This window comes from Podarcis pityusensis (assembly GCF_964106645.2).
Source record: "Podarcis pityusensis genome assembly, chromosome: 15".
Lineage (NCBI taxonomy): Eukaryota > Metazoa > Chordata > Lepidosauria > Squamata > Lacertidae > Podarcis > Podarcis pityusensis.
In genome coordinates, this window is record NC_138040.1 from 3,637,944 (window position 1) to 3,650,267 (window position 12,324).

Genomic DNA, 12,324 nt, shown 5'->3' on the forward strand with positions numbered 1-12,324 from the left:
AAGCAAAGAGGCATGTTCAGAGTTCAATGGCACATTCTCAGCACAGCAAAAATACTGAATCAGGGACAGTGAGGGCTGTGACCTGTGAGGGAGACCCAAGGGCCAGATAGAGAGGTCTGGAGGGCCGCATTCATTCCCTGAAAATAAGATTATTCAGAGTTCTTTTGCCTTTTGCTACAACCCAGACATCTGCCAACCTGAAGCCAGGTGTGAAGTAGATGAAATGAAAGACTTCGGCTTGCCTCCAGCTACGTTTCACTTTGAGTAGACCCAATGAGATCAATGGGCCGAAGTGTATCTTCAGTGGGTCTGCTCTAAATAAAACATAGCTGGCTTTGTGCCAAGTGGTACTGAATGCTTCATGTTCCCTAGGCTTTTCTCATCTATAATGGAGCTGAAATTATTACTATTATTTATTATTATTACATGGCTCTCCCCATTTAATCCTCACAATGACCCTCCAAGGTAGGCTAGCCTGACCCATTTCCACCTAGTGAGAGTTTCAAGGCTGAGCAGGGATTAGAGACCCACTTTCCCCAGTTCCTAGTCCATGAAACCATCATTGGCTTCCTCCTTCTTCCAGATCAGGGTATCGTGCAGAGTGGCAGCACTTAGACTCCTCAGCAGATCTGAGCTTTGCTGTGCTCCCGTGTGCCTTTTTTTCAATTTGCTTTTCCTCTCAGCACAAAGTTTGGGGATTTATTCCCCTCTCCCTGCGTGTCAAATCATCACTTGGTTTTTTTTTTGGTGTAGGTCACCGCACAAAAGCAGCTGTTGCAGGAAGAATGCAAACAATGTGGGGAATGAGCTGGAAGCTCTGAAGGCAGCCGGCTTGTGGGGCAAATTCCTGGCAAAGACTTGGCTGGCAACAGCCGGCTGTGAACCCTGCTCCATATTCTTTGGCCAGGGGTGAGGATATTATATTGAAATTTAAAACAGAACCAGAGGACTCATAGAATTGGGGAGCTGGAAGGGACCACAAGGGTCATCTACTCCAACCCCCTACAATGCAAGAATCTTTTGCCCAACGTAGGGCCCAAACCCTTGACCCTGAGATTAAGAGAGTCATGATCTGCTGACTGAGAGAGCTTGATTGCAACAGATGTGCCTATAAAGCACCACAAAAAAGAAACAATAACTGTTGCTCACCAATTTCAGCACCTCAAAAAAAATTTCCATATCAGATTTATTTTTTATTTATTCATTCTTGATGATGATAATAATAATAATAATAATAATAATAATAATAATAATTTTTTATTTATACCCCGCCCATCTGGCTGGGTTTCCCCAGCCACTGTGGGAAGCTTCCAACAAAACACTAAAATACAGTAACCTATTAAACATTAAAAGCTTCCCTAAACAGGGCTGCCTTCAGATGTCTTCTAAAAGTTTTGTAGTTATTTTTCTCCTTGACATCTGGTGGGAGGGCGTTCCACAGGGCAGGCGCCACTACCGAGAAGGCCCTCTGCCTGGTTCCCTGTAACTTGGCTTCTCACAGCAAGGGAACCGCCAGAAGGCCCTCAGTATATGCACTGGTATATACCACATTTCATCACATTACTTATAGTATACTTTTTTTCTTTTTTAAAAAGCAAGATCCTAGTCCTTATGAAAGCTGAAGACTTCGCTTTTTGCAAAGGTGGTCTGTTTGTCAGTGTAAGGTTGCTTCCTGTGATCCTGTGGCTCACCTGACTGACTCCTTGGCTGGTGAGGTGGGGTGTCAGTCCCTCCTCGAAACTGGCCAACGTGGCAGGGGCTCAATAAGCAAGGAAGCAGCTCCTGTCCTGGTGAGCTGCAGGTTTGAGCCCTGCGGCACCCATCGCTCTTGAGTTGTTACTTCCATCCTTCTGGCTTAGTGCTACATAGATCTTGCTCATGAATGAATTTCTCCTACCTCACCCCGCAAAACAAAAAAACCCAGTTTTATTAACTATCCTACATGAAACCAGTTTCACGCCGCCTACTAGAGAAGGAGGCAGACTCATCACTGTTTAGCCACAATTTAGGGAAACCTGATTCCTGGACAGCTAAGTGGCAGGTGGTGGCTGCAGGCGGGACATCGCTTGACACCTGTCAGATTATTTTTTCCAAGGCAGCAGGGGGATCAGGGCAGTAGGCAAAAGCAATCCAGAGATCCAAAGTGACTGGCAAGGAGGGTAGGAAAACGCCCAAGTGGCTGAACATTTCAGTATGTGAAAGTTAACATCAGAAGAGTCCAGCTGTGGAATCAGGCCAAAGGCTGGATTTGCCTATGTGATGTCATCACTGAGGGCAAGCGAAGTCAAATGGCGAGTGAGGGCAGCGTAGGAAGAGGCTGGCCACTGGATCATTTAGTCTTGCTCTCACAGTGACCAGCCAGAAGCCAGATTGAGCTATATGCTGCCATCACTGAGAGCAAATGCAGTAAGATTGCAGTCTTTATGGTTCTGAGTAAAGAGCTTTGCAACTAAGTCGTGGTTTTCTTCCCCACAGAGCAGAAGAGACTTCCTTATACCAAATCAGACCATTGGTCCATCTAGCTCAGTGTTACCTGCACTGACTGGCAGTGCAGGGTTTCAGACAGGGGACCTGCCCAGCCACTGGGGATTGAAGCTGGGACTGTCCACATGCAAATCCTCTGTTACTGAGCATCACCGTCTCCTTCTTCGTATGCATCTTGCCCACACAGAGGCTCACCTTGCTGTTTATCTTTGTCCCTTCCCTATCCCAGGCATCCCGACCCTCATAGTCCTGGACCCCAAGGGGGACGTGATCACGCGACAAGGCCGGGTGGAGGTGCTGAACGACATCGAGTGCCGGGAGTTCCCCTGGCACCCCAAACCCGTCCTGGAGCTGACCGACTCCAACGCCGTCCAGCTGAACGAGGGCCCTTGCCTCGTCCTCTTTGTAGGTAAGGGATTCCCCCAACTGCGGCAGCCGCTTCCACTCCTGCCTCTCTCCCCCCCCCCCCCCGAAGGTTGCAGTGATCAGAAACAGCACCTCTTCCTGAAAGTTGTAGAAGTGGCTTTGGAAATTTTCCAGTCCTCAAGATGGCAACACCCCCCCTGTTTCTAGCCAGAAGCAACATACCAGGTGGAACCTCAAGCCTGGGGGTCAGATGTGGCCCTCCATATGCCTCTGTCTGGCCCTTGGGACTCTCTCCAAGCCATGATCCTCATGGGCTAGTTTCAAACCCTCCTTGTTTTTTCGTTTTTGTTTTTTAATGGGCCTGGCTGGAAATGTGCCCTTGAACTCTGAGCATGCCTATTGCTTGCTTGGATGGAGAATAGAGGAGAGAGAGAGAGAGAGAATGTGAATGTGTTAGAAACTATCATACCATACAAAGGCAAAATCTGCATTTCTTTCTCTGCCCACTTTTCCCCTTTGCCCCTGCCCACTTCTAGTATGTGGCCCTTGGGAGGTTGTCCAGAAGGGAATGCAGCTCTCAGCTTGAAAAAGGTTCCCCATCCCTGGGTTAGTGTGCTCCCCAAACCCTGGGTTCGCTGTTAGGCTTTCTCTTCCGTGACCACAACCTGCAGCCATAGGACAAGTCTAGGGTTAAGGAGGAGAGACTGTGACTCCGTTCCCGGGCTTGGGTGACGTGTTAATCCCAGGCATGGGGAAGCAGTGGCTCTTTGGGCATCACTGGGCTATAACTCCAATCATTCCTGGTTGTTAGCCATGCAGGCTGGAGCTGATGGGAGTTGTAGTCCAACATCTGGAGGCCACCCTGCTCTGGAAATCCCAGGAAAGAGCAAAGCAGCTGCGATCTTCTCTTCCCCAGTGTGTTCCCACTAGCAACACAGCTGTCGTTTCCGGTTCTGAATCTGGGTTAGGGCTTCCAGCCCAGTGGAAATCTCCGTTCAGCATGAGGCTACTTCTCCCCCCTGCAAGCAACACCCCACCCACCCACGGTGATGTGGTACCTTAATCGGATGAGCTGTTCCCCTGTTGCAGCCATGCTGTGCCTGATCAGTTCCCTTACAATGGCGGCACTCCAAGCCTCACATTCATCCGTTTCCTGTTTCTGCCCCTGGAGTCTTCTCCCCCTCCACCCAACCGAGGACTCCAGCTGTGTCTGAATGTGGTTGTCTGTAACCCCCCTGGAGTGCGGGGCCAATTGCGCTTCTTTCACGGCACGTACATCTAAGCCCCCCCACCAACCCCAACAGTTCTCGGTTTGTATCGGCGGCCGTGGGGGAAAACGGGGGCGGTGAGCGTAACACCTCCCCACGTAATTAATTCTTTTGCTTTAGATTTGATCTCACGCTTAACCTTTTGTAAAGCGCTGTTTTGTCTGCAAAGTGCTTGAAAATACACAAACGCTTTTTCGCACGAGCGCACACTTGAGACCGTTTAGTGCTTGGAACGGCTCGTCTTTTGCAACGCTGCTTGTGTAAGCTGTACATCTCCTGCCTTTATCGCAGTTGTGTCCTTCCCTTGCGAGGTGCTTAGGCACACACATACACAAACGCACACGAAGCTGACAGACCCACGGACACGTGGATATTCAAACTAGGCTCTCGCCATTTTGTTCCTGTTTTCTGGTTGTAACAGTACCAAATCTGGGTTTAAATGCGCTCAGATTGCACCATTGAGGTTTGTTTCGCTCTGAAATGTTACCTTCCCCCCAGCTCCCCAAAAAGTGTTTAGGGAAATGCAAAAATTGTTTCTCATACAGTGAACTGGATCAGGGAGATAGATAGATAGATAGATAGATAATTAAGACTTGCTGCTGCTTAAAATGCTACAACGAAATGAGTCATACAATTTTTCACAATGCTGTAGGTGAAATGTATTCTGACTGGGAATATCTATACATGCTTAAATGCAAAAAAAATAATAATAATAATGATAACGTCCAACAAAATCAATGTGACGGATTGTGCTTAATGGAGGCTATGTTGCAATCAAGCAGTATATGGATTTCATTACAGAAATAAATAGCACAGTCAGTTTGTTTGTTTTTGTTTTGTTTTTTAAAAACCCCCAAAATGATATATCCAAATAGATGCCTGATCAACAGAATTCATGTCTGTTGATCAGGTATCTCTTCAGATAGATCATTTTATTTATTACGGCTTTAAGCATGTATAGCAGTTGCCTTCGTTTTAGTGGAATACGTTTTTATCTATGTCATCATCAGTTCTCGAGGTGTGTTATATGTGAAACAAACACGATAGTCTCTGGTCTTAGGCGAAGCTGTCTTTTTTTGTCCTACTGGGATGGGGCAGCTCTGCTCGTCAGCCTAGTTCTCCCCCTCACCGCTGCCCCCTAGTAATTCACTCTCCTCTCCGCTTTCTAGCTCTCTGTTCAAGCTGAGCTCACTGTGACCCTTCTTATTTATTCAGCAAAGCGCTGCTGCGTGAGGGTCCTCCAGCCCACCGGGAACCCGACTCTTGTAGCCGGGGGTGGGAATAGATTGTTGCGCTCCCTGCGGGTGAGTGGGGAATGATTGATAGGGCGGCCCCGTCTGGCTAATGATGGACCACTCTGCAAGAGAGTTATCCCAGCAGCATAATAACATCCACCACCCCCTTCCATGCTTGCCTGTGGGGCAGAAATTCAGCGGGGGGAACAAATAATCCAGGAATCGTTTCCAGGGGTTCAGTTAGAGGGCGGATCGTGCTGTGTCCTTGCGGGGTGAAAATGACCTAGAACTCTATCTGTTGCCATGATGACAAATGTCAAGCCCTCTGCTAATGAGTACCTGTCATTACTCTGCCTAGGGAAAACCTTGTCCTTTTTCCTTTTTTGCCTGGTTTAGGGCTGTTGTTGTTTCTGTATTTCTTCTTTAAAAATAAATTTATATATACATGTATACTGAAAGCTCTAGTGATGCTCCATCCCTGTATATATATAATCACGGCGATCAATAATTCAATTAATCCAGCCATCTCATATCAAAAGGAACCTATGCTAATTGTGCAATTAATTCAGCTGAATATTTGAAAACCTTTCAGTTTACCCAGTTTCATTCCACTTTTTTATATTTTCCTTTCCCCCCTGATTGATTCTAGACCAGTGCATATTAAAATACCAGACAATGGCCCCTTAATACAATAAAAGTGTGCTGAAATGATAATGTAAACATAATAAACCTGCAAGACAGTCCAAATTTTTAAATGCAGTCGTTAGCTACAACAGCACATGGCTCACAAATGCTGTTTTAAATTAGCCTGAATGAATGACAGCAGTTAATATTTCATCTGTAGCTCTTCTTCGTAGTTTATATATAACACCCAGTTACTTTAAAAATCTTAATACAGTATCTTTCTTTTTTATTTCATTACTCGTTATACGTGTAGCAAACAAGACTGACAAAGTATTCCAACAATCCAAAGAAATAAATTGTTTTTCTATCTTCCTTATATGGTTTATTTCATGTTATTTTTGTTTATACCCTGCTCTCTGAAAAAAAGAATAAGTAGACGATATGGGAGTTAGCACATAGCTATGCTTGATGAGGCTGTTTCAGCTTCTTTGCCTTACCCTAGTAAATATATTGCCTCGATCTGTGGAACTGGCACCATTAGAGGCGCCACATAATACTTGTTCCGCCTTTGTAAGAAATCCATCATTTAATGTGGCAAAACCCACCCTTTGGAACGCCCTGGCTCTTGACATCAGGCAGGCATCTTCATTGTTTCAGCACCCGCTAAAAACCTTTTTGTTTAGGCCATGGGTAGTCAAACTAAGGCCCAGGGGCCAGATCCGACCCAGTCGCCGTCTAAATCCGGCCCGCGGACGGTCTGGGAATCAGCGTGTTTTTACATGAGTAGAATGTGTCCTTTGATTTAAAATGCATCTCTGGGTTATTTGTGGGGCACAGGAATTCGTTCATTCCCCCCCCCAAAAAAATAGTTCAGTCCCCCCCAAGGTCTGAGGGACGGTGGACCGGACCCCTGCTAAAAAGGTTTGCTGACCTCTGGTTTAGGCAAAACCAGACATGACATGTAGAATGCTGGCATGTGTTTTGATCTGTTTTTAGCTTATTGTTGATTTTAGTTCTTTTTTGAATGCTTTTCAGAGAACGGTTTTTACTGTACTGATAATTTTATTGGTTATTTGTTTATTTATATACCCACCCTTCAAGGTGGGTTATAGCATTATTGCATTATTCTTTTTGTAAACTATTTTGAGGTTTGTAATTTTTTTACAAAGTACATAAATAAAGTTAGATTGGGGTAGCCACTGTGGCTTCCTCCAGATTTTGTCAGCTGCAAACCCCTTCATCCCCTGACCATTGGCCATTCTCGCAGGTGCTGATGGGATTTGTCGCCTGACAGCATCTATAACTCTATAGAGATCTTGCTGTTCTACAGCTGCCCCCCCCTTCACCTCTGCACCACTCTGGCTCCTGAAATTCCTCTTCAGGTGCTGCTGCTGCTGCTATTGTTATTATTATTATTATTATCATTATCATTATTATTTTCATTTCTATGCCGGTTTCTATTTTTAAGGGAAAAAATATCAAAGCTGTTTACAACACATTTAAACACCAAATAAAACAATCCAGAATGAAGCGTGATTGAACAAAGTCAAATATGAAGCATACATTCAAAGCGACATAATTAAATTGAAATTAAACATTGCAAGGGAGGTCAGCTGCAGAATGCACATTTAATGCAGCAAAGTTAACAACAAGAACAACAAAAAGGGATAGGGACAAGGAACTTTTGAAACAGTCGTCGTGAAAATCAACGAGCAAGTTACAGGTGCCTTCTGACACTTGAATTGCTGCTGCATTAAGTTAGATACCAAAAACGACACCCTCCCTCCCTGTGGCTTCTGAGTTTCCAGCAGGCATTGCTCCCATGTTTTCTGAACATCTTTGCACCCAAATGGACTAGAAACTTGATTTTTTTTTTTTTTTTAAAAAGAAGCTTTTGATTCTCTGGAATCTAAATTTTGGAGCCAGGTCCAACATCATGCATTCTTGCCAGTATTTTCATGGGGTTGTGATGAGACGCAGGACCTGGCTTCCTGTGACATGCCCCCCCAAAAAAAACTGCTCTGAAAGTTCCCCGGATAATTCAGCTGTCCTTTCAGCTGCGGGACACCCTCCCCTATCGATCCAGCCCGACAGCAAAGCCCCGTTTTACAGTCCCCCGTCTCTCCATCTCTCTCTCCTCATGACCCCCCCTCCTTTAAATTAAACAGCAGGAGCCTCAGAACAGCTTGGAGGGGTGTGTGTATGTGTCTTTACACAGAGCTGCATCTGTGACTATTATTAATCAGCTTTGTGCCGTATATATTTGCCACCTACTTGGGAGGTCACCCTGGAGGCACAGGAGCTGGAGCGCAGCCAATTAGCTTTGTTGGTGGGGGGAGAAGGGGAGAGAAAAAAATTAATCCCATTATTAATCTTTCTCCCCGAATGCAAACACAGAGGGTGGGTGGGATTGTCTGTGTCTCCAGCCTCTCTTGTTCTCTGTTTAAATTTTTAAAAAGCGAGAGGAATAGGGAGTTCATCTCACGGGTCTTTGCAGGCTGACATCCCATGGTTGAAATTACACAGCCAATCCAGACACAAGCACCGCAACATTCAAAACGTTCCTAATCGAGTCAGCAATGTGGCTTTGGCCTTCGGGGTTCTTGCGGATGAGGCCTGCGCATTCCACCCGGCTTTAGACAAAGAGACTGTCAAAGCCCCAAACCGCTGCCCTTAACTCGGAGCAGGTTGGAACAGGGGACTGTTTGTAGAAACCCCCAAAGCAGTGATCTATCGTACAACTTTTAGGAACGTGGGAAGCGATAACTTTATATCAGACCCTGTTATACAGATTGCCCTGATAGGTATTCATTCATATTTAAAAATTACCTGGAATTGGCTAGTTTTGTTTTTAGAGATTGCTTTAAATTCAGTTCCCTTCAGTGCAAGAGGCAGTAGGCCTGTGACTCACCAGGAGGAGGGGATCACAAATGAGGGGGGGCTGTCGCCATTGCACCCCGCTTCCCATGTGGGCTTCCCTGGCCCTTGTGAGAATAGGATGTCAGGCTGCATGGCCACGGGCTTTATCAAGCAGGGCTCTTTGGTTCATGTACTTGATTTCGCTTGCCGTCAGTGATGGCAGCATGGAGTCAAATCTGCCATCTGGTTGGCCACTGTGAGAACAGGATGCTAGATTATGATGGGCCTCTGGTCTGACCCAGCTCTTCTTATAATGTTCTAAGCTGATTGAAGAAGTGTGTTGGGGTGTATTCGACGCTTTCCAGTAACAAATGCATGCCACAATTTCACATAAGTGTAGAAAGCACCTGGGGTGTGTGTGTGTGTGTGTGTGTGTGTGTGTTGTCTTTGCTGTGCCATTCAGCTTCCATGTAGCTGAAACTGCACCATACACAAAGCCCTCCCAGGATACACAGACAGGAGTTGCTTTTAAAAAGTGAGGACTGGAACCTTGAAGCTGATGTGTATCATTTTCCTCCACATCTCTTGCCCTGCAGATTCTGACGACGACGGGGAGTCCGAGGCCGCCAAGCAGCTGATCCAGCCCATTGCCGAGAAAATAATTGCCAAATACAAAGCCAAAGACGAAGAGGCTCCTCTGCTGTTTTTCGTTGCCGGAGAGGTACGGCCAGGGAAGGGGGAGCCACGGCAGTGGGGAAAAGGGGTGGGTCTTGCATGGGCACATGGCATAGTAAGGTAAAGGGACCCCCCATTAGGTCCAGTCGTGGCCGACTCTGGGGTTGTGCACTCATCTCGCTTTATTGGCCGAGGGAGCCGGCGTACAGCTTCCGGGTCATGTGGCCAGCATGACTAAGCCGCTTCTGGCAAACCAGAGCAGTGTACGGAAACTCCGTTTACCTTCCTGCCGGAGCAGTACCTATTTATCTACTTGCACTTTGATGTGCTTTCAAACTGCTAGGTTGGCAGGAGCTGGGACTGAGCAACGGGAGCTCACCCTGTCACAGGGATTTGAGCCACCGACCTTCTGATCAGCAAGTCCTAGGCCCTGTGGTTTAAACCACAGTGCCACCTGCGTCCCTGGGCATAGCTGGCTTCTAATGCTTGTGGGCTTCTGATTCCTCTTAGGGAGGGCATCTGTTAAAAGCTGAAAGCCACAACACTAGGCTGTCTGCCCCTTTCCCCCGTGCACCCTGGGAACTGTTGTGATGGGAAAGGGGCAAGGGTTCTTTAACAGAATTCAGCATCCTCACCAGCCTACAAGACCCAGAATTCCTCAGGGGAGAGGCGAGGGAAGTGTCATCAGCCAAGGGCCACATTCTCTTGTCAGTGATCTTCTAAGGGCCATAGGCTTGGGCTTGGGGCGAGGCCAGAGTGAGCGGAGCAAAGGATGATGCATAAATTTGTAGAGGAAGTTGCTTTCCAGCTGCACCAAAGTCAGAGGTGTCTCACTCTCTGCACATTCATAGAGGGGAGGGGATGTGGCCTAGGGAGAGGACCGAGGGCCACATAGGGGAGCCCTGAGGGCCGATCTGAGCTTCCCCACCCCTGCTGCTTTAGGCAAAGCCATGACTGTTATCTCAGGGTCAAAGAATGCAAGCTGTAAAGCTGCTGGTTCAAATCTCAGGCCAGCCGTGAACTTTCTAGGTGGGCTTACAACGTTCTTGCAAGGTAGGAAAGCACTACTATCCTCATTTTACGGATGCACTTCCTTGCCCTCCTTCCTGCAATACTTTTAGATAATAGCTTGACTAAGGCCGATATCATGCCAACAGCAAGTTACCAAATAGATGTCCTCCGTAGAATATACCATCGCAGATTACAGTTCATGGTTGTGGCTTTCATACAGTTCAATATTTTCTCAATCAATAAATGGAAACCTTGCCTATCAGGTGAGAAGCTTAGGCTAGACCACTTTTCCCTGACATGCCAGCTTTCTATGTGGAACAAATTTAGTCTGGAGGAGCGTTTGACCATGTGATCCCTTCCCTTCTCGTATCCAGTCTGATGTGGTTCAGTCCAGAAAAGGGAACTTTATCATTTTGTCTGCTGTCGGTGAGCAAGTGAGGCTTTACAGACTGTTAACTTAGGCCTCCACCTGCCTCCCCAATCTGCAATACATAATACTGGCGCTCCTTGCAGGGTGGTTTGTAAGGGTTGAGAAAGCTAATGTCAGCAAAGCACTGCACCCATTTTAAAAGATGCTTTTTAAATCATAGAATCATAGCCGGGAGGAGTCACGAGGGTCATCTAGTCCAACCCCCTGCAATGCAGGAATCTTTTGAAGGGTCTCATGCTCTACTGACTGAGCTATGCGCCTTCAATTGTTTGAGAAGCACACAGTCCAAACACTGTCCCAGGCGCATGGTTAAGTTGAAGGCTTTTGGGAACAAGATGAGGTCGTGTCCGTTGAGATTTAACTTGGAAACCTGACACAGTTGCTCAGAGCTTTACTTATATTCAGAAGTGGCAAGTGTGTGTGTGTGTGTGTGTGTGTGTGTGTGTGTGTGATGTGAGAGAGACAGAGAAAGAGAGAGCACATTTGTTTGCCAAAGAGTTGCAAGGGATCATTAAGAGAATTTTCAGCACCCTGGACCAAACTCAAATCTGGTCCTTTGCACATTCTCAGGTGTCCTGTTGTCTCCTTATGTGTGGGCTGCTGGCAGTCAAAAGGGGTTTGTGTGTAACCCCTGTGTGCCGGGACATTTCCAGACTGCTGACTGCCGTCTCCCTTCCAACCTGGCTCCCCTCCGTAGCTTTTGCTGACCGGCTTCCATTTGGATCGGAGCCATCCGGTCTTCTCATGTACAGCCGTACCTTGGAAGTCAAACGTTCCAAAACGTTCGGAAGTGCAGCTTCTGATTGGCTGAAGGAAGCTCCTGCAGCCAGTTGGAAGCCCCATCAGACGTTCGGCTTCCAAAACAACATTAAAAAACCGGAACACTCACTTCTAGTTTTCGATCGTTTGGGAGCCGGAACATTTAACTCTCAAGGCATTTGGGAGCTGAGGTATGACTGTAACTCATTTGCCACAATTAGTTTGGAACAGAGCCTCCCTGTCCACAGAAAGTCTACCTCTGAATATCAGATTCCGGGGACACTGCAATAAATGGGCCTTTGGCCTGATCTAGCAATGTGATTCTTATGTTCTCTCACCCCACTCCTTTTTATTTTAAGGACTTTTGGGGGCTGAGTATGTAAATTAGGGGGCCTTGCCCGAGACATGGCTCAGCTTTTCAGCTCCAAGGGGGCCAGTGGGACATGTGGTCATTCCCCTTGTTTCCCGAGTGAGCCAAACGAACGTGGCGTTCCCTTCCTGCCAGAGACCACCCCTCGTTTTCCAGACCTTTGTTGCTCCTCCGTCCATACGCTTCCCCCTGCCCCGCGACCCCCTAACATGTTTGAGATGCCTGCCTGCCACCCACCCCCGG

General features: G+C 47.0%; 1 protein-coding gene across 1 annotated transcript in view; it reads left to right on the forward strand.

The window, feature by feature from the left end:
* The window catches only part of NXN (nucleoredoxin), a 102,125-nt gene that overhangs the window by 83,913 nt on the left and 5,888 nt on the right, over nucleotides 1-12,324 (forward strand). The window contains exons 6-7 of the mRNA XM_080983118.1: nucleotides 2,714-2,893; nucleotides 9,433-9,557. Of these exons, the coding sequence (XP_080839244.1) occupies nucleotides 2,714-2,893; nucleotides 9,433-9,557 (305 nt within the window). The remainder of the gene's footprint in view (nucleotides 1-2,713; nucleotides 2,894-9,432; nucleotides 9,558-12,324) is intronic.